Genomic DNA, 25,395 nt, shown 5'->3' with positions numbered 1-25,395 from the left:
TTACACGGGAAGGATCTACTCATCAGCTCAGCGCACTGACGAAACCTCCACGGCGAAGGTGCTCTTGTCGAGCTTGAGTTAGCTGTCAGCAAGGAAATTCGGTCGTCTCGCACAAGCCTTTCTACAACGTCCGTGCACTAGTATAAAAGTAGCGCACGCACACTGGGAGCTTCACTTGCCTCCAGTGTCTTACACGGGAAGGATCTCACCAACAGTGCCCGCGCACTCACAAGACCTCGACGGCGACGGTGCTCTTGTCGAGCTTGAGTTGGCTCTCAGCAAGGAAATTCGGTCGTCTCGCACAAGCCTTTCGTCAACGTCCGTGCTACTTGTATAAAACGAGCACACGCACACTGGGAGCTTCACTTGCCTCTAGTGTCTTACACGGGAAGGATATCACCAACAGTGCAGCGCACTGACGAAACCTCCACGGCATACGGTGCTCTTGTCGAGCTTGATTTATAGCTCTACAAGGAAATTTAATCGTCTCGCACAAGCCTTTCGTCAACGTCCGTGCTACTTGTATAAAAAGAGCACACGCACACTGAGAGCTATCACTTTCCTCCAGTGTTTTACACAGGAAGGATCAATCTACGAAACCTCCACTGCAACGGTGCTCTAGTCGAGCTTGATTTTAAGCTCTACAAAGAAATTCATTCTTTTGCCTTCTTTGCAAAAGGTGAACATATTTTATATTACTATAAAGGCATTATAAATTTTTCTTGACATCTTGCTACATTTACAAATACAAAATTTGTTATCTAAGAATATCTTTTCTAATAAAATTTTTTTTAAAAATTTGTTACAGAGCCTTTCTAGTCGAAAATTGTCGAGTTGCTAATTCTACAATCGCTTTCCTCCAGTGTCTTACACGGGAAGGATCTGTCTACAAAACCTCCACTGCAACGGTGCTCTCGTCGAGCTTGATTAAATAGCTCTACAAGGAAATTCATTCGTGTCTTTCTTCAACGTCCGAGCCTTCTTTGCAAAAGGTGAACATATTTTTTATTACTATAAATGCATTTTAAATGTTTCTTGACATCTTGCTATATTTACAAATACAAAATTTGATATCTAAGAATATCTTTTCTAATAAAATTTTTTTTAAACATTTGTTACAGAGCCTTTCTAGTCGAAAATTGTCGAGTTGCTAATTCTACAATCGCTTTCATCCAGTGTCTTACACGGAAAGGATCTATCTACGAAACCTCCACTGCAACGGTGCTCTAGTCGAGCTTGATTAATAGCTCTACAAAGAAATTCATTCGTGTCTTTCTTCAACGTCCGAGCCTTCTTTGCAAAAGGTGAACATATTTTTCATTACTATAAATGCATTTTAAATGTTTCTTGACATCTTGCTATATTTACAAATACACAATTTGTTATCTAAGAATATCTTTTCTAATAAATTTTTTTTTAAAAATTTGTTACAGAGCCTTTCTAGTCGAAAATTGTCGAGTTGCCAATTCTACAATCACTTTCCTCCAGTGTCTTACACGGGAAGGATCGAACCATCACTGCAGCGCACTGTCGAAACCTCCACTGCAAACGATTCACCGAGGAAGAAGAGTATTTTAAGAAAATCATCTGGACACTACGTTCTACGGATTGCGAATATTTACGGATTTAAATTTAATATTCATTTTTAAAATGGAAAAGAAAAATGATAATGTAAGTAGTGATAGATCTCCCCCATCTCGACATGAAAATGAAATTCGTCGCGTAGGAGAATTGAATAATTTTCATCGACGTGCGGTATCACGTCCTTTTATACAAGTATTACCGTCTAGTAACCCGTTACCGCAGTTCAATTTATCGTCTAACCGACCAGTAGAATTGGAAAATCGTCCCCCTCAACAGACAAGTCCAAGAATTCAAAGAACAGTGTCTAGTCCTTTTATCCCTGTATTACCTTTTAAAAGTAATGAAGGTAGAGTGCATCGTCCATTATTTGACCCAACATCCATGGAAGAAGCTTCTTCGTCTACATGCGGAATTACTGAAGAAGAAGTGTCGCTCGATGAAATTCCATCCAACGTTCAAATAGAAAAGTTCCAATTTTTCGATGAGAACACACGAATGTCTGTAGGAAGTGGAGTAGATTATTGCAAGTCGAAGGAACATGATTTTGATGATGATACAACGTTATCATGGCAACGTAATTTGGGACTGATGAACATCGTGTCATCATCATCATTCAAGGACAGCAGTACACCGATGGATATTGATAATGAAGAGGAAGAAACAACATCTAGTCCTACGCCGAAAAAAAGATACAAGCTGAATTTAAAAGAAGAGAAACTAGTTGAAGATGTTTTCAGCCAACAGTCAACATCAAAGGAACAGAAATTAGGAAGAAAAACTCCTCTTAAGAAGAAAAAATCATTATCTCCGATACCCAGCACGAGTCGTCAAGCTGATGAAAACGACTATTTGCAAAGTCTCAATTTACAGGAAGAGAAAGATTCGACATTCAAAATCCCCGAGCCATTAGCGACACCATCAAATATGAAGAAAACAACAAAATCTACATCCAGGAAAGAAAAACAACAACAACAACAACAACAAACTAAATTTACCATAAAGACTGGATTCGAATCTTTCTGCCCAAATGAACAAATTCGTACAATTGTGAATGATCAAGTACAAATGTTATCACGTATGTTCATCTTGATATCTCTATTTGTCAATTTTGCCCTTAGACATCCTACAAATACTTTTCTTCTTGACGAATGGTCTAAGAATGGGCCCGATTACTTAACAATTACATATTTATTTAAAGAGAAGGAACGTATTAATACAACAAATAATGCATTTCTCAAAAAGTTGCGTGAGGAATTTGTTCCTGAATTTTCAGAATATATGGGGCGACCATTGGAAAAATTCAATTGCACTAACTTATCTTCTCAAATACAACAAATGGCTGCACAAATGAATACCAATTTCACTACAAATCTCACTACTCACTGTAGAAATCGACTCGCCAAATTTTTTAAAAATGAACTGCTTAAAAAATCACCCAACTACAAGGAGAGAAAATCCAGAGTCATTGACGAAAAGTCCATTGAAGAGAGGGACATGAAGCGAAAAGAAGAAAAAAGGAAACGTGCAAGGAAAAACAAGAAGAAACGAATTAAATGGGACAGGAAGAAGAGGATGAAAAGAAAATCTGGAAGACAGAAGAGAGTTGAAAAACACAATAAATGTAGAAATTTGTATCCAAATAATAAAAAAATGAGGGACAAATTAATAAACATTCAATCGAAAACGGAACAGAAATCACGTAATGTTGATCTGAGGAAAATTGTCTACGACGCAAGAAAAACTATTGGAAGGAATCGAGGCAAGAAGAAATCTTCCAAGAAGCCGAGCATCAAACCACCAAAGACAACACCCAAAAACAAACCGTGCAGGAAGCTGCCGAAGGAAAAAACACCTGAAAATAAAACAAGCGATACAACATCTGCAACAATTGAAAAAGACAAAGCGGAGGAGGAAGAGGAAGAAGAAAAAGAAGGTTACACAATTAAAACCTTAATTGACAATCTTCTTTTAAATAAATGCGAAAATGAAACATTAAATCAAATGAATGTGGAGAAATTGGATTTTGGAGACATGACAAGTAAGGATGAGTGTCACAAATTTCTCCCTTTTTATATTCGCTTACAAAAATACTTTGTCGATGAAAAAATAAGAGGCTTCATGCTTGTGCCTATTATGAAACCTGGTGTAAAGTACATCTGCTACACAAACACTGCACTGAGTGAATTGGAAAATGTTTTCAAGAAGAAACAAAATAAAACTGAAGAAAAAACACCAACAAAGAAAATGACGAAAGCTGAAATTTCGAAACAAGAGGCAGAACACAAAAAACTCATCTCACCGGTAAAAGAAAATCATAAGAAATTGTCGAGTGATAAGAAAATTTTGACGAGAGATATAAAGTTAATAAAAAGTGAAAAAAATCCCCACAATAAAAAAAGATTGACCGAATTGGAATTAAAATTAAAAGTTTTAAATGAAGATTTATCCATCATCAACAGTGAATTAAAAAGAATTACCGAATTTCACAAAAAAGTCGTGACTGAAAGGAATCAAGATAAATATCTGGAAAATGAACGAAGATGGGAAAAACTTTTCAATTTCTCGAAATTACGCGTTAATAAAACGAAGTATAAATTTTCAGGGACAATTATGACGGACGGAATTGCCGTTTCCGTAATTTATAATGTTATCAAGCCAAAGAAAATAATTGATTTCTTGCCTACCGAACAAGGAGATGTGCGCGATAAGACTAAATATAAAATTTTAAAAGGACTAGACCCAGGATTAAAGCTTGCTTTCGGTGGGGTTGAAAGGGAAATGCAACAAGACTTTGATATTAATTCTAAAGACAAACCGATTAAAATCCCCACGGCAACATTTCGTTTCGAAACTCAGGAATGTAAACGGCGATCGATTCTATATAAAGTAGGAAATGATCCGATAACGTATTACGAAAATTTATTAGATACTCCCGAATTTAAAGACAAAGTAAATCATCGCGATCCATCACTTATTATTCCGAGTACTAAATTTTTATTAAGAACCTTTTACGATCAACAACCGAACATGGAGAATAAGAAAATAGCTCGCCTCAAGTGGGATAAGTACATGCTTGTTCAACGAGAAACGGATTATCTTGCCGATTATCTGGTAGGAAATAGAGAAAAAAAACAACTCATAGCAATAGGCAGTCCAAAAATTTCACCGTGGATGCGTGGTCATGTACGCATGCCATTAAGAAAAGTGGTACGAAGATTAGCCGAAAAGCAAGATAAATATAAAAATTTACGTCTTGTTTTTATCGACGAATTTAATACCACTAAAATGTGCAGTACATGTAATCAGAAGATGAAAATAATGAAAAATAGAACTGCCTATTGCTCTAGTTGCAGAATAGCATGGAATAGAGACGTGAACGCTGGAAGAAACATTTTAAATTTAGCTCTAGTTCGACTCGGTATAATTAAAAAAGAACAGCTTCCCGACTCGACCAAATTCCGCGCGATCGCGGAAATAGAGTAATAATCTTCCGCGTTAACTTGAAAAATGGGGTAGATCTATCTACTATACAATAATTGGTTTTCTCCACTTGATGGAAGACCATGCCTTTGCACAAAGGCGTACACCACCAGTATGCCAAATCTGTATATTTTTTTGAGAAACAAAAACAGTATAAACTATTGTATAAACTATTTTTTAAATATTAACACAACTAAAAATAAAATTACATAATAAAGTTACGGAACAGCATTTTTAGTAAAAATAGATTTTTTAAATTTAAGTTCGTGGAGTTAAAAAAAATGTGCCCTAAACAATTTTCTACGACGACTAAACCTTTTATGAGATCACAGATGAACAAAATTGTTCACGTAACTTATTTCCTGCGATGCGCAAATGGAAATTGAAAATTATTAAATAATACTTTTTGCCGAAGAAGAATTACGAATGACGAAAAGTTCAATTTTTTCTGCATTCTATATTATTAACAAAATCTTTTTCTTTCAATTTCGCTATTTTTTTCGTAAAATGAATTAAAATAAAATAAAAATAAAAAATAAAATGAAAAATAAAATAAAACATAATGAAAAATAAAATAAAAATTAGATAAAAATGAAAAATGTAGTAATAGGTTATTATCGTCAATAAAAGACAATCTACAATTAAGATTTTCTGCAATGATCCAAAACATTCTTTGTAATTCCCTTTATATAATAAAGTTTTCTTTTAAACTTAATAAAAATAGAAAAAAATAAAAGTTCTATTAAATGAAAAAAAATATTAATATAATATTGAAAAGAAAAGGTTGACATTTAAAAGAAAAGAAGTGGATAGATTTTGTTTCTCGAAATAAGACAGGTAGGATTGCCTTTATTGAAAATTCTTTTAAGAAACAGCTTTAAGATGAAGTCTAAATTAATACGAGTTGGACACTCTACATGCACGATTAATTTGAAGAAGGTCTTTATTCAATTGACCCAATTGAACAGAATTGACATAATTTAAATAAAATACTAACTAGAAATTTTTGTCTTTAATTTTTTCAGCAATACCGAATTTTAACAAAAAAGTAGCGATATAAATTTAATATTAACTCAATTAAACTGAATTGTTCTATAAAAATTTCTTTACTAATTATTATTACTAATTTTACGTTACTAATCATCATTATTATCCTAACTTATTTTCCCCTTTCAAAGACATAAAAAAATTAAATTATTCACAGCGTTTTAATTAAATATTTTTAGCGCTAAAAAATAATTTTGTAAATTTTTTTTGTTGCAAAATATTCGTTTTAATATAATTAAAAAAAATCGATACCATTAACGTTTGTTTCATTCCGTTTCAAATATTGATTAGTCCACATGTGGCCCTCAGGTGAAAGTTCACCTGCTTTCTGAGTGAAGCACCTTTTCCTGCAAAAGGAAAAGAAATAAATTAAAAATTTTGTATTTATGGGAAAATAAAACCATCTGAAAAATTATGATGAGAAGAAAAGAGAAATTGTAAAAGTGAAAAAGAATAAAAGAATTTTTAAAAAAATGGATAAATATTCCATCAGTGGTCGAATAGGAGAAGGAGCACATGGAGTTGTTTTGAAGGCGATCGATAACACAAATGGACGTGAAGTTGCTTTAAAAAAAGTACTATTAAAACGAATTGAAGATGGAATACCGACGTCGATAATTCGTGAAGTTAAAAGTTTACAGACTCTGAAACATCCTTATGTAATTAATAATTTTTTAAAATGAAAAATTTACACGTTTTACGTTCATATTAATTTTATTCGATTTTCTTCTTTTTATTTTTTTTATTATATTTGCTGTCAGAAAATAATTTTTTTACAATATTTATTATTTTGTTATTAATTTAAATTATTTCCTATCATCATATAATTTATTTAAATATAAATATTCTTTTCGAAATAATAAATATTTCAAAAAGCAGTTTTTTTATTTTTTGCAAAAAATCGAAATTAACAATTACCAACGAGACAATTTATTTTTCCATTAAAAATTATTGTCCCGTCGGTAGTAAAAATGAAAATAAATTACTAAATACAAGTTTCTTAGAAAAAAGACTAATTATTCTTATTTTAAAAAATGACTGCAAAATAGATAATCGAATTGATTGATGCATTTCCAATTGGACTCGACTTTGTGATGGTGTTTGAGTACATGCCCTCAGGATTATGGGAACTAATAAAAGATAACGAAAATCCATTATCAGCGTCGCAAACGAAAACTTATATGAAAATGTTACTGGAAGGCGTCGCTTATATGCACTCGAAAAATATAATGCATAGAGTAGGTGAAAATTAAAAATTGTTTATTATTTTTAAAATTACGTTTGTTATTTATTTATTTATAAATCAAGATTTCGCAGTCAGTTATGAAATAGACAAAATAAAAAAATTATAGAAAGCTCGATAATAAAACAATGTGTGGGAAAAATCTTGATTTCTTGATTGAGAATTGCAAATATAAAGCAAGGAAAAATAAATAAAACTTGATAATTAAAAAGGAAAAATGTAATATTTTTATTATTAAAGTTTCGTTCAAATTTTTAGGATTTAAAACCAGCTAATTTACTGATAAAGAAAAATGGTCATTTAACGATTGCCGATTTTGGATTATCGCGATTAATGTGGGAAAATGTCAGTCGACCTTATTCACATCAAGTCGCAACTCGATGGTACAGAGCACCGGAATTATTATATGGAGCGCGATTTTATTCAGCGTCCATTGATATGTGGTCCGTGGGTTGTATTTTTGGCGAAATGCTCAATAACGCTCCACTTTTTCCCGTGAGTATAAAATTTAAAAATCAAAATCTACTCTTTATTTATTTCATCAAAATTTTATTTAAACATTGTTTTTAACCGAATAAGTCTTAAATAAAATTCTCCGTATTTTTTAGTTAAATAAATAATTATTTAAAGAAAATTAAATTAATTAAAAATAAAAAAATTAAATTATTAAATACAAATTAAATTTTGCACTTTTATTCTTATTTTATGTTTAAAAAAAGGATTTTTCCAGGGCGATACGGATATTGAGCAATTGGCAATTGTTTTAAGACATTTGGGTTCTCCAACAGCGGAAACGTGGCCAGAATTAACGACACTACCGGATTATAATAAAATAACGTTTCCTTACCAAAAGGGAACGTTGTGGGAGCAAGTGATTCCTGACGCTCAATCGGAAGCTGTTGATCTCGTGAGGAATATTCTTTTGTACAATTCCTCGAAACGTTTGACAGCCAATGAGGTGAGAAAATTAAAAATTAAAAGAAATTTTTCCTAATAATTCTCAATCGGAACAGGTATTTCACTCTTTTTCTTCTCTTCCTCCAGGCTCTTCATCACGAATACTTTTATTGCGAACCTTTCCCTTGCCCGGACACGGAATTGATTAAACTACCACAAGGACATCGAAGTCGATTGAAACCTAAAGAAATTGATGTTAATGTTAAATTGACAATGCTTTTTAAAAATATTTTAAGCATCACGTGATGTTTAAATATTTCAATTATTACAATGAATTTATTATTACAATAATCAAATATGTTTAATCAAATATGCATTATTGCATTGATTTGAATACGAAATTAGTTTTTTTTTAAAACTTTTAATCCTAATTTACAAATAAAAGATTATTTTTAAAAACATAATATTGTATCTTTTAAATTATTAATTATCTAATTTGAAAATATATTTTAATTCAATTATTTTGTTTATTATTTTTATTATTATATTTCTAATTATATTATTTTTAAGAAGTCAAAAAAACAATTTTAGATTGTTGAAAATTAAATTTGTAAATATTTCACGAAATCGTAAAAAAATTTTGAAGAAGCGCTTTTAAAGACTTCTTATCCAATTTTTTTTATGATCTTTCACCTAATCTGTAAATTCAGGTTAATGATTATCAAAAAAAAAAATATATATATATATATATAAAAGTTTAGCTATTCAAAAATGTTTTTAAAAAAAGAAAAAAAATTTCTGGTTCCGAAAAAAGGTTATTTTAATTATTTTTCAAAAAAAATTACAATCGAAAAAATTTATTCGTTAAAAAAATTCCCCGAAGAATATTTAGAAAAATTTTCAAAGTACTTATTACATTCAAATATGTAAGAAAAAAAGACCACTGATTAATAGACACCAATTTATTCAATTGAATAAATTGATTCGTGATATTTTTTTCAACACTCAAGATACAAACAGAAACAGAGATCTCTTCATAAAACGTAGACATTGATTTCAAACAAAAAAATTAATTAATTAAATTCTATAATTTTTAAATTTAAAATAAATAAAAATGTTGTAGTTCTTCCTGTTTTCGACGATTTTGAAAATATTTATAATTAAATGACCTTCGGTTTGTCCAAAGTATTGTAATTATAATGGTGAGTGTAAAAGTTTCTTTATCACTAAAGACAAAAATGAATTTCCTTTGTTTTTCAACTCGACATTATTTTAAGTTCGTTTAAACGTTGAATTTTAAAAATAGTTTTTCTTTAAACTCTCGTTCAAAAACCCATTTATGTAATGATTTATTATAAAGTGATTATAGGGCATTATAACTTTTTACAATATCATACTTTTGGTGAGTTGTTATTGACAGAAACGATCTGTAGATAAAACTTGATTTCCAAAGAGAGCGCCAACTATGATCATATTGTCATACTCAGATAATAATGACACGGTCATAAAGGTGTTACTGACTGCTTTAAAAAGAATCATTAGTCTGTCAAACTTGATATTGTAAACTTCGTTTTTCAGTTTATTCCAAGGAATTCTGGACATGATAGATTTCATTTCGATTTATCAAAGGTAATCTTTTTTTCTTTTACTCTAAAAGTAACTTTCGAATTTTTTTACATTTTTTCGCAAATTTTCTCTATTTTTTCCATCAGTATTTATATATTTTTATTTTTATAATTTATATTTAATATTAGATTTCTATTTAAAATAAACAATTAATTATAATATTTATAATTTACTTTTTTCTATATTTTATTGCCTTTTAAAGAATCTCAGTTTAAACCTTGATTTATTTGATTCCGAACTAGTTTGTAAACAATAATACAATTAATATACGTTAACTAATTGCCCTTTGTTTAATTCTTTCCTCCCGTCAATTTGTATATTATTCTTAATTTTGAGTTCAAAAACGATTTTTTAAATTATTTCATTTTTTATACGATTAACATTTTTACTCACTAAATATATTCTATTTATTCGACTCGGGGGTTAATTGAAAACATTTCAATTTTGGATCAAACTATTCAAAATTGAAAAAATTCCAATTTTTGATAGAATTTTATTCAAAATTAAATTCAAATTTTCGTAGTCCCGTTAATTTTCAAATAAATAAATAAATTATGTAAAAGCGAATTTGAAATTGAAAATTAAAAGAAATACGAAAATTTCAATTTAATTTCGAATAAAATTGAAATTTTCGTATTCCCGTTAATTTTCAAATAAATAAATTATGTAAAAGTGAATTTGAAAGTTAAAAGAAATGTTTGTTTTTCTTAAAGTTTGACAAAATGAGGATATTAGGCTTGCAAGATATTTACCGAATATTCACGAGGAAAAAAGTGATTAACACGCCATCGGAAACGGAATTATCGAGATGCCTCTCAACATTGGACCTCACAGCTCTAGGAATAGGATCAACACTTGGAGTTGGTGTCTACGTTTTAGCTGGCTCTGTTTCTCGTGATATTGCTGGACCGGCTGTTATCATATCTTTTGCAATCGCAGCCTTAGCATCAATGATAGCAGGTACTGAAAAAAATGGAAAATATTTTTATTTTTTAAAAAATTATCATTACTCATGCAAAAAAAATTTGAATAAGATTTAGAAAAAATAAATTATTCTTTAAATATTTTGGACAATTAATTAGTTAATTGATTTTCTTTCTTACAGAAATTGACTTGTTAAATGAAAATTGAAACTTTAGTGAAATGAAAAAAATTAATTCTCTTTCTCTTGATAAAAGAAAAATTAATAATTTGTAAATTTTTAGGTTTCTGCTATGCAGAATTTGGCGCAAGAGTACCAAGAGCAGGTTCAGCTTATGTTTACAGTTACGTGACAATGGGCGAATTCGTCGCCTTCATAATTGGATGGACCTTAATTCTAGAATATGTAATCGGTTCGGCGAGCGTTGTTCGTGGATTAAGTACTTACGTCGATGCACTTTTTGATAATTCGATGAGAAAAGCATTTGAATCGGCCGCTCACATAAATGTCAATCACCTCTCTTCATATCCGGACTTTTTTGCCTTCGGCGTTACTCTCGCCTTTTCCGGTAAGTCGCCGATTTTATAATCCAAGTCAATTTCTAAAAAAGAACAAATTTTCATTAAATAATATACAATTTTCAATTCTCCTCAAATTTTTAGAATTCGCCTAAAGTATTTAAACTATTTTTCTCACTCTTGGTTTTTCAATTTTATTTTTACACTTTCTATTTAAGCAAAAGTCTGCTGGAATTACAAATTTATTATTTAAAGAAAAACATTCTTTCATAGTTCAGAAAAATAAATTTTACTAAAAAGTAAAAAATTTTGCATAGACGTGCAAAAATCTGATGGAATTAGAAATAGAAAAAAAATGTATTCTCCAAATTTTTATCTTCAAGAAAAATTAATGAATTTCTCTTGAAAAAAATAATGTGGATAAATTTGCAAACACTTGAAGATACTGATCCAGATTTTATGTCGTAATGTACTATTACGTTTTATCAGCGATAAAATTCGAGTTAAAAAACATATGTTCGAAATTTCCCACCTTCGAAAGATAATGAAATAAAAATCTTTTGATTAAAATTCCTTTTTAAATCCTATTTACATTAGGTAAAAATATTTTTCAACTTCTCCTTAATTAATATGAAAATAATTCTCGAGAGAAAAAAATAGAAACTAATTAAATAAAATGCAAAGGAAAATATTTGTTTTCTTACTAGAAAAAAATAGTTCTTCTTACTAGTTCTTTACAAGAATTTTTTTTTCAGCTGCTCTTGCTTTCGGGGCAAAGGAATCGTCAATGGCAAATAATATATTTACGATAACAAATTTGTCGGTGGTTCTTTTTGTTATTATTGCCGGAGCTTTTAAAGGTAAACTTATAGAAGAAAACAATTAAAATATAATCTTTTATGCCGAAATGTTTTTTGAAAACAAGTTTTTTTCCAGCGAATGTGGAAAATTGGAAAACTCAACCTCTATGTACGGAGGAAAGTTGTCAATTTGGAAAGGGAGGATTTGCACCGTACGGTATAGTTGGAATTATATCGGGTGCAGCGACATGTTTTTATGGATTTATTGGATTCGATTGTGTCGCGACAACCGGCGAAGAAGCGAAAAATCCACAAAAATCCATTCCAATAGCAATTGTCACATCGCTTTTTGTTGTATTTTTCGCTTACTTTGGAGTTTCCGTTGTTCTCACAATGGTTTTGCCATATTTTGAACAAAATCCAGACGCGCCATTTCCTTATCTTTTCGATAAAATTGGATGGTCTTGGGCCAAATGGCTGGTATCGATTGGCGCTATTAGTGGATTATGTGCCAGGTAAATTTAGATTTTATTTAAAAAAAGAAAAAAAAGTTATTTAAAAAATTAAATAAAATTTTTCATGGAAATTTTAAAACAGTCTTCTTGGTGCAATGTATCCCTTGCCACGTGTTATTTATGCGATGGCATCGGACGGACTGATATTCAAGTGGATGGGAAAAGTGAATTCTCGTTTTCATACTCCAATGATGGGTACATTTTCGGCAGGTTTACTCACAGGCAAGCATCATATAAAATCTCTTCTTTCTAATCCATTTTCAAATTTCTGGGGGTGAAGTAAATGTATGTTAAATATGACAAATATTTATCGCAGGAACCCTCGCCGCTATTTTTGAACTTCATCAATTAGTCAACATGATGAGTATTGGAACTCTCCTGGCTTATTCCATCGTAGCTGCCTGCGTTCTTATCCTTCGGTAAGTCGCCACCTTAATTTCAAAATAAAATAATTTAATTATTAGTTTTTATTACTATTATTATCATTCTTTATCCAATATTCTTTTATTATCTATTATTTTTCTTTCATTTTTAATTAAAATGTAATATTTTCCTAATTTATAACTAATCTAAATGAAAATTTTGTTTACTTTATAAATAGATATGAAGAGACTGAGACAATTGAAAAGAAAAATGATAACATTCAACTAAATTTTGTTTCCATTGTAAAACTGATAATGAACTCCAATAAAACGTCTCAAGCAACAAAAATGACATCTCGACTTGTATCAACACTCGTTTTTCTTTATAGTGAGTAATTATCATTATTTTCTAAAGAAAATTTTCTTTAAATACAAAGTGTGAGAAATTTACATTATTTACATTTTTTTTAAAATATTTTACTGAATTTTTATATTTAAAAAATAATCCACTAATTTCCATTTGTGTAAATTATTTTTAAGGATTTTTGAAATTCAAATAAAAATTTAGTAATTATAGAATATTTCAGAAAAAATTTAAAAAGTACCGACTAATTCTAGTTTTTATCTAATATTAATATAAATTAATATTTACCTATAATTTCTATTTTACTTTCTTCTTTAACAGTAATTCTTTGCGTCTGCTTGACATCCTTAATTTCGATGTTCTCGAGAAATATCTATCATTTTGAAATGACAATCCTTGTGCCGATAATTCTCATAGTCTTGGCAATGTTTGCAATATTAATGATAATACACATGCAACCAGTATCTGGAAGAAGCCTCAGTTTTTCTGTAAGTAATAATAATTAAAGTACATTTTTCCTCATCACGTAAACTATAATTTTTCCGTTTCTTTAAAGGTTCCTTTGGTACCATTTTTACCAGGCTTCAGCATATTAATTAATATTTATTTAATGATGATGTTAGATGGAATGACGTGGTTACGATTTGCAGTCTGGATGACAGTTGGTGAGTAAAATATTTTGAAATTAATTCATTTTAGCCATTTTAGTCAACTATGTATTAAATTAATTTCAAGTTGAAAAATGTTTAAATTTTAATTAAAACAAAAGTTTAATTTAAAAAAATATAATTTTAATTCAAAATTAAGAACCTTAATTTTATTTAATTTTGTATATTAATATTTGCAAATATTTACACAGGTCTTATTATATACTTTACCTATGGAATTCATCACAGTAAAGCTTCCGCGATTAAACGAAATTCAATCAGAACTGTTCATCTTGACGGAAGGAAAACCATAGACTCTCTAAAATTCACGTGATATAGAAAGAAAATAAAAATAAATAATCGTATACTGCAGTACCGTCCGAAATTGTCAGTCCACCCATTTTCAAAGGAATGACAAAAATTTTTTAACATAAAATTCATGAAAAGTAAAATTTTTTTTGGTTTATATTTTGAAAGACGATAAAATTTTGAAAAGAATAAGACCTTACAGAAGTCATTTGGCCAAAATTTGTAGAAGATATTCTTAAAAATCGTCATTTTCAATGTTTTACAAAAATATGAATAACTTCTAAAATAATGAACGCTTTTTAATAATCTTAGGCTTATTTTAAAGACCATTTTCTACAGAATAAGAATTACTTATAGGCATTAACCTGTAATTTTTAACTTGGAATAAGCATGACGTTAAAGTTGGACAAAAAAATTCAAAAAATTTGAAATAATATTATTAAAAGAAAAATAATTTTTGAAATTCAAACATATATTTTTATTAAATTTTCTTGAAAAATCTACACCATATCATGTTTTATATATGTTCTAGAATAGTTTTTAGTACAAAAAATTGATTTCAAATTTTTACAATTTTTTTGTCTAATTTTGACGTCATGCTTATTCCAAGTTAAAAATGACAGGTTAATGCCTATAAGTAATTCTTATTCCGTAGAAAAAGACCTTTAAAATAAGCCTAAGATTATTAAAAAGCGTTCATTATTTTAGAAGTTATTTAAATTTTTGTAAAACATTGAAAATGACGATTTTTAGGAATAACTTCTACAAATTTTGGCCAAATGACTTCTGTAAGGTCTTATTCTTTTCAAAATTTTATCGTCTTTCAAAATATAAACCAAAAAAAATTTTAGTTTTCATGAATTTTATGTTAAAAAATTTTTGTCATTCCTTTAAAAATGGGTGGACTGACAATTGCGGACGGTACTGTATTTTCTTTTAAACCAAAATACAAAGAACAGCAAGCTCAAATTTTTTACGCATTTAAGATATTACTTAATTTATAATTAATTGTCTTTTTATCCAATTTTAATTAGTGTTCTTCTTACTTAAGGACAATTTCTTTTTAACGAAAGTGTTCGAAAATTTCTCTATTTAATAGAAATAAAAAAAACTTTTTTTCTTATTACCTACTTAAGGAAAAAAGTTGTTTAAATGTGATTAAGTTAAACTGTCAGTTTGTAGATAATTTAAATGTACAAGTATATTATATTACAATAAAGAAATTTTTACAAAAATGAAAACTTATAAATGTATATAGAATCTATATTTAAAATATACTTTGTAGCTTCTAAATATTAAAAGGCATTAAAAAAAGTCGTTGTTATAAAAAATAAAAAAATACAAATTAAATAGAATTAGATTACTTTGTTTTTAAGTGGCCGGCCACGATTTCGAACTAAACATTTTTGCGTTTACATTTCAAAAATGTTTTTAAGATCGTCGAGACTCAATTTGTTTGATGTTCTTCTGTGGCCTGTAAAAATATCCTCAGCAAGATTTAATTTTTTATCCTGAAGCTCTTTAACTCTCTGTTCAATAGTATCCTTACACAGAAACCTAAAATCGTTTATAAATTTTAATAAAATTGAAAAAAGTTTCTAAAGAAATTTATTAAATTACTCATGGAAATTAAAAACAAAAAATCTTTTCTCTTTTATGATTTTCTGACTTAATTTTAATTAACTAGATTTATTTTTTGAATTTTGTATACTTTTTTCATTACTTAATTTTTTTTTCTTCTTTACGTTTATTAATTATAAGGTATTTTCTTATCCGAAAATTTTTAATTTCTTCCCTTTAATTTTATTTTATGTAAACAAATTGTTATATGGAAAAAAATTATTTTTAATAAATAATTATAATTAGAATGGAGTTTTTTTTACTCACTTGTAAATGTGAACATTTTTCTTCTGACCAAAACGATAAACTCGATCCTGAGCTTGCGATTCCAATTGCGGATTCCAGTGAATATCGATAAGTAGAATATGATTTGCACCAACGAGATTTAATCCAACTCCACCGGCAGTTAAGGAGAGAAGTAAAATTTGCAAACTATTATCCATATCATTGAATCTATCGATTATCCCTTGCCTTTTCTTAACTGGAACACTTCCAGAGAACATTTCCCATTGGGCGGAACCAATCGCTGTTAAATGTTGACCTATTATTTCCAGCATTCCCGTCCATTGCGAGACAATTATCATTTTTTCGCCCTTTTCTGTAATTTCTTCAACTTTCTCAATAATAGCTGCAATCTAAAATCAAGACAAATTTTTTAAAGAATTATTTAAATTTATTTATTTATTTTTTTAAATTTAGTTTCCCTTTTTGAAATGTTTCCTTTATGTTTTCCTAAAATACTAATTTTATTCTTTTGGAAAAAATTACCTTAGAGCTTTTTCGTTCAAAATCGAAAACTGGATTTGAAGAAGAAAATATTTGAGAATCGGAATTTTCATTTCCTTCATTTTCTTCATCCCCGAGAAGTGTCATGTTATTAACTTGCGCCGTTAAATTATCAAGATCAGCTTCACCATCATTTGACATTCCATTAGCTTCGGCTTCATCTTTAGTTAGCATTTCTTTTATTAAACCCGGATGACAACAAATTTGTCGCAATCGAAGAATAAGAACTAAAATATGATAAGCCTTTACATCGTCTCCTTTATGTCCAAGTAATTGTTTTTGAGCAGCGACAAACTGCGATTCAGGAACTGTAAACAATTATTTTCATTAATCACTTAAATAATTAATAATTTAAAATTTGTTATTGGAGGGCTCGAACCAGTGAAAGTATTAAAAAATCAGTATTTTTTTACGGACAAAAAATAAAAAATTACGAACCATTTACGGACCAATTACTGACAAAAAAATAACCAGTCAGAATTAAAGAACTTTTCGTTTTTTCTCAATCAAATTACGGACTTAACGGATCTTTTTTCAAAAAAACTTACTTTTACGGACCCTTACGGGATTTATGGACCTAGTTCGAGCCCTGTTATTGTTATAAGCAAGAATGACTTACTGTTGTTCAAAAATGCAAGTTTATCGAATTTTCCCGCATTCAATTCCATCATATGATTTTTCTCCGCCCGTTGCGTTAAGAATTGTGCAAAAAGAGTTTTCGAAAAAGCCAAAACCAATTGATAAATTTTCGTCTCCTCTTCGTCCAAATCAATTGAGATAGTTGTGATAAATTTCTCCGGTAATTCATCCAAAGTACCTTTAGCAATTAACTCCTGTTTTGTACGTCTTAGCATTAAACTTTTCGTGACGGTTGACAAACGTTTAAGTCCCTGGGCATTTTTATTATCCACCCAACGTTTCCAAACAGCAAGATCATTAAATGGTGTGACTCGTAAAAACTTCAATAAAGCATACAAATCCTGTTCCTTATTTTGAATCGGTGTACCCGTCAATGTCCAACGACAACATGCCGATAAATTGCAAACGGCTTCGGAAATTTTACCAGCATGATTACGAATAACGTGCGCTTCGTCGAGAATAATGCGCTTCCAACGAATTTTAAAGAGAATTGAATTCTTCTTAAATTCTGACGATACTAATTGATATGTCGTTATAACCATGTCATTGCGTGCTAAACGTTTGGCAACAATTTCACGTCTCTGACCGTGAAAGAGTTCAACTGTGAGAACACCGCGTTTGCAACGATTGGTGACTTCATTTTGCCATTGATCTAAAAGTGATGCTGGACAAATGACGAGTGTTCCGCCTTTGGGACGACCGTACTTTCTGTTACTGGACCATCTCTCGTCTTCTTCCTCTTCATTATTATCGCTGTAATCGGAATAAGTCTCATCTTTAGTGGCAACGACGAGGGAGATCATTGTCAGAGTCTTTCCCAAACCCATATCGTCAGCCAATAGACCGCCAGGTGGTCTTTCCTTTTCGCGCCAAAGCATCCAGGCCAATGCGTGCTTTTGATGGGGCATTAGTTGTGTCTTTAAACCTCGTGGATTTTCAGCCTCCTCATTTTCCTCGGGGCATCTATTCAATGATTGTTGCAAATGTTCAATTCTCTCGACAGTCAGTGCCTGTTGACGCTCAAATGTTGCCATTGCCATTTCACCCATTTTCTTCCCACCTAATGGTATTATTTCCGGCTCCTGTGACGAGGCTCGTATATCTTTAATTGACGTTGACGATTCATCTTTAATCGAAATTGCACTTAAAACAGAATCATCCAATTTTGGATAACTCTCTAATTCGAGTGAAACATTTTGTATTTTCTCCTGTAGAGTTTCAATACTAAGACGTAATTTCTCCCCACGATCCGGAAGTTGTGATCGATTCACGGTATGATAAATATTCTAAAAGAAGATAAAAATAGGAACTTTAGTCTTTATTAAATAAAATAAATAAATAATAAAAATATAAAAAGTTGGGCAAAATTTAACAAAGATGGCAAAAAAAATCACTAACCTTGGCTTTTGCTAAATCATTCTGTAATTGTTGCAATTTGGACGTTTTCAAAATTTTTTCTTGAATCATTAAAGGATCGATACTAGTGTTTGATGTTTCTCCTTTTGCGAGCGAAATGGCAATATCAGGAGCACTAGAGTTGCTGATAGAAACTAAAAATCATAAATTTATTGTCAAAAATAAAAATCGAAATCCAATTAGGTTTAAATAATATTAATTTTAAGAAAACACTCACGCGGTAAGTGTTCCTCATCACTAGAATCGTGAATTTCGACAATTGAGGAATGATTGGAATCCTTTACACTCACGTCAGTTGAATCATCCAGAATTTGAAATTTTTTCGCTGCACTTGACTTTTTTTTTAGTGGCGTATCAAAATCATCCGAATTGTCATCCAGAATTTGAAATTTTTTCGCTGCACTTGTCTTCTTTTTTATTGGCGTATCAAATTCATCCGAATTCTCCGAATCATCTTCTGTTAAATAAAGTATTGAATTAAAGAGAATAAATTAAAAAAATAATTTAAGAAGAAAATGCAAAATTAATATTACGAAATTTCTATTTCGATAGTTCGAATTCGAACAGTATTTAAAATTTTAAATACAGTCATTAATTAAATTAAAGATAATTCAAGTTACCTCTAGTGTTTACATATTGTCAGCATTAGTAAATAATATTTTTAAAAAAGGGAAAAAATTTAATTACCTATATCATAATTCGATTCACTTTTCTGCCATTCCTTATCAGTTCTGGAAGAATTATTTTCGATGTGACTTTCCTCCTCTTCTTCATCTTCTTCCTCCTCATCGTCTTCATCTTCTTCACTTTCATCTACAATATCTAATACACAATTATATAAAAATTTAATCAACGATTAATATGTTTACACTACAAAATTTTAACGCTGTGTCTATTTCGCCCGCAAACGGGCGAAATAAGAGTGATGAATTATTTCGCCCGTCACTAAAAATACGTAGGTGGGGGACAACGGGCGAAATAAGAGCAATGAATTATTTCGCCCGTTATATAGTTATTCCTATAATACCATTGAAAAATTTTTAATTTTTAAGGTGAATGACAGAAATGAAAAGAAGTGTGTTCAAGTCAGGTTAGTAACCTTCACACCAAATTCAAATAATTATGTGTAGCTCATTTTTAAAAAAAGTACAGTTTCTTTATTTAAGTTTTAAAATGAATTTCACACTTTCACACTTTCTTTAAAAAAAAATGTTTTTGTCAATCAAAATAAAAAAAAATAAAATTATTTCTAAATTTTTCTTTCAAAAATAGTATCATAAAACTTATTTTCCAAATCTGAGTTAATATACTTTTGAACTGATTTGAACAAAAATAATAAGAATTTTCTAAAAATTAATGTTTTTAGTCTACATAGATAGGTAGAAAAAATATTAAAATACATAATCTAGTTTATTTTATAAAATATTATGTAGAAAATTACTAATGAGCACCAAAAATATTGATAAATAAAGAAAGTTTGTGAATTATTATAAAAATTCACAACTTTTTAAGTTTTTAATTCAATCTTCACAAAAATATACAAGTGACAAGCTAACCTTTTTCCCATTAAAATTAATTAAAAAACCAAAAACGGGCGAAGCAATGTGTAATTGCTACTTCGCCCGTTTGACATATTTTTTTTACTTATTTTTCATGATGGGCGAAATAATTTACTATTTTTATTTCGCCCGTTTCCCCCTACTCACTAATTTTTCATGACGGGCGAAATAATTCATCTCTCTTATTTCGCCAGTTGTCCCCCACCTACGTATTTTTAGTGACGGGCGAAATAATTCATCACTCTTATTTCGCCCACAAACGGGCGAAATAGACACAGCGAAATTTTAAACTTCCTTCTGATTTCAATAAAAGAGAAAATTTGTCAAAAATTTATTACTTACCTGATTTACGGTGGGTTTTGTGTATTTTATCCTTGTTTGAGGATTTATAAATGTTTTCAAGGTCATTTTTATTGTCGTTCTCTTCTTCGCTATCGGGAGCATATATAAAATTTGGAGTTGCAACAGATAATTTGCTGACTTCTAGGGAACCTGGAACTTCTTCTTCTTCTTCTTCATATTCTGATGCACTTAATGAAACAGAATTACGTGAAAAATTACGCCACTTATCCATGTTTTCAATAAACTATAAATATTTTATGATCAACACAATAAAAGTATACAAATCAAAAGTTCATTGTTCGCTGACAAAAATGATTCACTGATTTAAAAAACGTTAATATCACATTTTCTAAATTAATCACAAATCAATGAAAGTTTTCTTCTTTAAATCTAAGTCTTCAAATGTATATTATTTATCCAAAATAAATTGGTTTCTTTTTAGAATTCACAAAAAGAACAATGCAGAATAAACAACACGTCGAGACTTGCAACACACAAAACACAAAACGTGCATATAAATATAACGGAAAATAATTTGCCGTCTGCTGTTTCTATGACAGCGCATGCGCGCGATTGTTTTAAAATTTGAAATTCTGTAAATAAATTAATAAAGGTAATAATCTTTTGTTTTAATTGTGAAAAGAGATTTTTTAATTTCTAATATTTTAAATTGTATTAAAGATCATAATATTAATCTTTATTTTATTATATTATATTTTCAGAGAATAGCATCAACAATAACTTTTGAATTTATATGATTTGATTGGTGGATTTCAAATTTTTAAGGCGCGCGCTATTAACGCTCGGCATTTAAATTTAAATAAATAATATTTAACAAATTAATTTCAATAGAGATAAATATTTAGTAAGTACACTTCTTAAATTATTTATTTAAGAATTCTTATATTATTTATCGAAAAGAAAAATACTTCCTCTGACAGTAAATATTTTTATTATTTTTTTTGTAATTTACATATTTCTCTTTAAAAAAAAATACCAAAAACAAACAATATATATTTATATCACTAAAATTTATTCTTTTCTTGAAAATTTGTACAACTTTTCATACAAAAAGAATTTTTTCATTTTAAAAATGCAATCGATGTTTATAAAAAAAATTTACTCAAATTATAAAAAAACGTTAAAATTAAAAAATTAAAAAAACCTCATAATCTCTTGCATAACATTGTGACCTCTTTTTCTATATTACATGTATTATAAATATTTATAATTCTATTATATTTGTATTATAATACAATATTTATATTATAATACAAATTGCTGTGTTATCGCAATTCAAGTTTGATTGTTATCACAGATAACAAAATGATTCTCCAACAATTACTAACAAAGTGGAATATTCCTACTATAAAAGCATACAATTTTTTTGTAACAATTATTTAACATTTGATACACAATTTTTAAACGTAAATGTTTCAGACTGATACCTAATATTTTTGATTTACCCAACAATAAATAATTTATCAATTTAAATATTATAATATGATACCTATTTTTCCATTACAACTAGAAAAATTAAACAAACATAATTGTTTACATAGATAAGTATGTAAACAATTGATTAAACAATAAATTAACTTGTAAAATATAATTTATAAATTATTAACAAAATAAGTCCATGAAAATAAATTTTAGAAATTTTTTTTTGTAAAAAATTGATTATAAATTGATGGAAGATTTTTAAATACCTTATTTTTTAATTTATAGTTATTCTGTATTTTTTCTTCGAAATAACTATTTTTGTTTTCTTATAAGAAACGTAGACTTCTAGCTTTTCTTTCGATAACAGTATCACAAAAAATTGAGCTTGCACGCACTTATGAAAGTGTTTTAATTGCAGGAACAGAATTTTGTAACTTTTCCATTGATGCTGCCAATTTTTCTTTTCTACGATCCAATATTAATTTTATTATGTACAATAAAATCAAAGGAAGCGGCGTCATTATTGCACATGAGACGGGGGCAACTGAAAATCAATAATAGATTTTATTAACTCTTGATTTAAAAATTTTTGTAAATGAATTAAATTATTAATTAATATTTATACAAACCTGTCGTAAGATCGGCTTCTGGCTGTTCAAGACCGAATCTTAACAAAAATATAGAAATTCCAGTATTTTGAATTCCTGTTTCAATTGAAATGGCACGAACATCTGGTCCTGGTTGTTTAAATATTAGTGCCATAGTAAGTCCAAGAATATATCCAAGCCATGGAAGCCCCAAGCCGGAAAGAATTATCTTCGAAGATAATATAATTTTATTAGACAAATTTTAATGTTTAATTATTAAAGTAGTACTTTAAGTATCTTATTTTAAGTAATAACTTTTTTACGATAAAAAAATATTTCACTTGAAAAACTCGTGTTTTTAGAATGAAATATTTTCCAAAAACTGTGAAAGGTAACAAATGTCTTTTAAAATTACCTTCCAGGAGAATAATTTAAAAAGATAGAGATTTGTGACGATGGCAAAAATGATGATAAAAATTATTAGAATAATAGAAAACGGTTTCATTATCCGAACCATCATTTTGCTAAATCTTGGCATTTTTCTCTGTAAAAGAAATCCAATTCCAAGCGGAACGACAAGAGCAATTGCATAAGTCGCAATATTCGAATAAGGAACCTTAAGTGTACCTCGATCGAAGATATGTTTACCCAATGTAAACAGCCAGAAGGGAATAAATGCTAAAAAAGTATTTATCAATTTAGAACATTTTGACAGAATATTCCACTTTCTACGTAAACTACAATTATTTAATCAGTATTTTTCTATTCCAAAAAAGAAATATTATTTAATTTAATCTTTAATAAAATAAATTAAACAAAATCTAAATTTTAGAAACAATTACCAAAAGCTCCTATGGTACACAAAGTGGTCATAGTAATCGAAAGATTTAAATTTCCGCCAAGCATTAGTGTCCAAATATTTGATGCTCCACCACTTGGACTAATGCCGGTGAAAAATATTCCCAATTGCATTTCAGGATAATCAGGAAACAGAACATAACCAATAACGTAACTGATCTAAAAGGCAAAGCAAACATTTCTTCATATTGTTAATTGTATTTAAAGTGCAAAAAAACAGTTTATTTAATTTTTTCATTATTTACCAAAGGCATAAAAAGAAATTGGCAAACGAAACCAATTACTGGTCCTACTGGTCTTCTCAAAGTCTTTTTACACAAGTCCCAATCCATGGCACAACCAAAATTAATGTATAAAATCGAAACAAGAATTGCGACACTTGCTGTGAATATTATATCAATAACTCTCTCTCTTCGTGTCACAATAACGTTCGATTCATTCGATCTCACTATTTCCTGAAAAAAATATAAACAAAAATCAAAACAAATTTTAAACACATTTTCAACATTAAAGAAATTCTATTTCGAAATTAAATAACAAATACAAATTAATATTATTTACTAAAATTAAAATATAGAGAATATTTTAATATTTTTACCCCATTGTGATTGATGGTCACTGATATTTTCGCCTTTCCCAAAAATACACCTGTTACGTTGATGAAATCTTTCCAAACTCCGTTTTCTATTTTATCATAACGAAAAACAGGAAGACTAATAGTTGCAATATTTGTGTCTGAACTTTCAGCTGTTATTTCTACTTTTGAAGAACTTGTTGCAGGTAAATCGGTAACATTAAATTGAACCGATACTGTACTATCCATATGTATTTTAATAGTACTTTCATTTAGATTTATTTTCCACGCTGAAATTCCTGTCGTTCCCAATAGAACAACCCCGACGAGAAGACAAAATTTAACAGACATTTTCTGCAAATTAAAAAGAAAACGAATGAAATATTAATAAAAATTATTCAAATTACAATACTACAATTAATTACAATTGAAATACAATTACCTTCTTTTATACAACTTAATAAAGAATCTAAAAACCATTGTCCATTTTTACAATTTTATAGATTTTATAAAGCAAAGAATAAAGAAATTAAATGAATCAATTAACATTGATAACAATGAAACAATGAATATTCAACAAATGTAAAAATAAATTCCATTTTCCTCGTGTAAAATGAGAGAAAATTAACTTCTGAACTTGTGACAATTGACAATCTTTTTTTTCAAGTGTTTGTTAACATAAAAATAAAAACGAGATAATAAAAATCTTATCTTTAAAAAACAAAAGACAAATCAGTTTTTTTAATTTAAATATATATACCTAAATTTTAATTTTTAAATAAATATATATTTTCTCAAAAAAATTGACCTGATTTAGAAAATCATGCTCTAAATCTGGTACGTAAAACTTGAAAAATTAACAGAGAGACAATTATGCAGGATCATCATTCATACTTACCGGAGATTGTTTTTCTGTGAATAATGATGAGGAAAAAAGATAATTCTTTTTGATTACATCACAAACTAGTTGCCTTACGTAAACATGAGTAAATTCTTGAAATAATCAAGCATGGTGAAAATTTAGTGGACACATTGTAAACGTAAAAAAAAGTAAATTTTCACAATATTCTGAATGCATCACAATCTTACAATGAATTGGAATTCTTCAAATGGATATTTATCATTTAATTAAACTTCTTTAAATATGCGATACAACGATAACGTGACTGAAATTGTTGATTATTACTTACACAGGTTTAATTAACCTCTTACAACAAATATATATACATATACCATATACTATTGTTATGATTTGTC

General features: G+C 28.9%; 5 protein-coding genes across 9 annotated transcripts; 3 read left to right on the top strand and 2 right to left on the bottom strand.

The window, feature by feature from the left end:
- The first annotated feature begins 796 nt into the window (after positions 1-796).
- LOC122508281 lies at positions 797-5,067 on the top strand. The gene is made up of 3 exons (XM_043621558.1): positions 797-992; positions 1,122-3,913; positions 4,187-5,067. Exons 2-3 carry the CDS (start codon positions 1,651-1,653, stop codon positions 5,065-5,067), a joined length of 3,144 nt encoding a protein of 1,047 aa, XP_043477493.1. The 5' UTR covers positions 797-992; positions 1,122-1,650.
- A 1,402-nt stretch (positions 5,068-6,469) lies between these two features.
- LOC122508167 (cyclin-dependent kinase 20-like) lies at positions 6,470-8,664 on the top strand. Its single transcript, XM_043621319.1, has 5 exons — positions 6,470-6,770; positions 7,161-7,349; positions 7,613-7,849; positions 8,085-8,312; positions 8,399-8,664. The coding sequence occupies exons 1-5, from the start codon at positions 6,585-6,587 to the stop codon at positions 8,555-8,557; spliced, it is 999 nt and encodes a 332-aa protein (XP_043477254.1). The 5' UTR covers positions 6,470-6,584; the 3' UTR covers positions 8,558-8,664.
- Positions 8,665-9,284: 620 nt separating this feature from the next.
- Positions 9,285-15,390, top strand: LOC122508166 (cationic amino acid transporter 2-like). Of its 4 annotated transcripts, none has more exons than XM_043621315.1 (13): positions 9,285-9,453; positions 9,830-9,880; positions 10,591-10,837; positions 11,083-11,367; positions 12,073-12,177; positions 12,254-12,632; positions 12,715-12,854; positions 12,949-13,051; positions 13,234-13,382; positions 13,680-13,846; positions 13,915-14,023; positions 14,218-14,377; positions 15,242-15,390. In XM_043621315.1, the coding sequence occupies exons 1-12, from the start codon at positions 9,451-9,453 to the stop codon at positions 14,337-14,339; spliced, it is 1,860 nt and encodes a 619-aa protein (XP_043477250.1). In that variant the 5' UTR covers positions 9,285-9,450; the 3' UTR covers positions 14,340-14,377; positions 15,242-15,390. The 4 variants fall into 4 exon arrangements, with proteins under 4 accessions (XP_043477250.1, XP_043477251.1, XP_043477253.1 ...); XM_043621318.1 differs by lacking the exon at positions 9,285-9,453 and adding an exon at positions 9,504-9,653 and having other exon boundaries at positions 15,242-15,389; XM_043621316.1 differs by lacking the exon at positions 15,242-15,390 and having other exon boundaries at positions 14,218-14,391.
- Positions 15,391-15,489: 99 nt separating this feature from the next.
- Positions 15,490-21,191, bottom strand: LOC122508165 (transcription termination factor 2). The gene is made up of 8 exons (XM_043621314.1): positions 20,677-21,191; positions 19,463-19,597; positions 18,993-19,232; positions 18,758-18,909; positions 17,340-18,645; positions 16,703-17,028; positions 16,202-16,569; positions 15,490-15,871 (listed from the first exon to the last, which is right to left on the bottom strand). The coding sequence occupies exons 1-8, from the start codon at positions 20,906-20,908 to the stop codon at positions 15,727-15,729; spliced, it is 2,904 nt and encodes a 967-aa protein (XP_043477249.1). The 5' UTR covers positions 20,909-21,191; the 3' UTR covers positions 15,490-15,726.
- Positions 21,192-21,780: 589 nt separating this feature from the next.
- On the bottom strand, positions 21,781-25,359 carry LOC122508182 (ileal sodium/bile acid cotransporter). Of its 2 annotated transcripts, none has more exons than XM_043621343.1 (7): positions 24,581-24,719; positions 24,163-24,492; positions 23,810-24,019; positions 23,549-23,723; positions 23,122-23,384; positions 22,749-22,935; positions 21,781-22,663 (listed from the first exon to the last, which is right to left on the bottom strand). In XM_043621343.1, the coding sequence occupies exons 2-7, from the start codon at positions 24,487-24,489 to the stop codon at positions 22,515-22,517; spliced, it is 1,311 nt and encodes a 436-aa protein (XP_043477278.1). In that variant the 5' UTR covers positions 24,490-24,492; positions 24,581-24,719; the 3' UTR covers positions 21,781-22,514. The 2 variants fall into 2 exon arrangements, with proteins under 2 accessions (XP_043477278.1, XP_043477277.1); XM_043621342.1 differs by lacking the exon at positions 24,581-24,719 and adding an exon at positions 25,037-25,359 and having other exon boundaries at positions 21,782-22,663.
- Positions 25,360-25,395: the final 36 nt, after the last annotated feature.

This window comes from Leptopilina heterotoma, unplaced genomic scaffold (genome assembly GCF_015476425.1).
Source record: "Leptopilina heterotoma isolate Lh14 unplaced genomic scaffold, ASM1547642v1 Lhet_53, whole genome shotgun sequence".
Classification (NCBI taxonomy): domain Eukaryota; kingdom Metazoa; phylum Arthropoda; class Insecta; order Hymenoptera; family Figitidae; genus Leptopilina; species Leptopilina heterotoma.
Note: the sequence above shows the minus strand (reverse complement) of the source record. Positions and strands in the feature narration are given on the sequence as shown.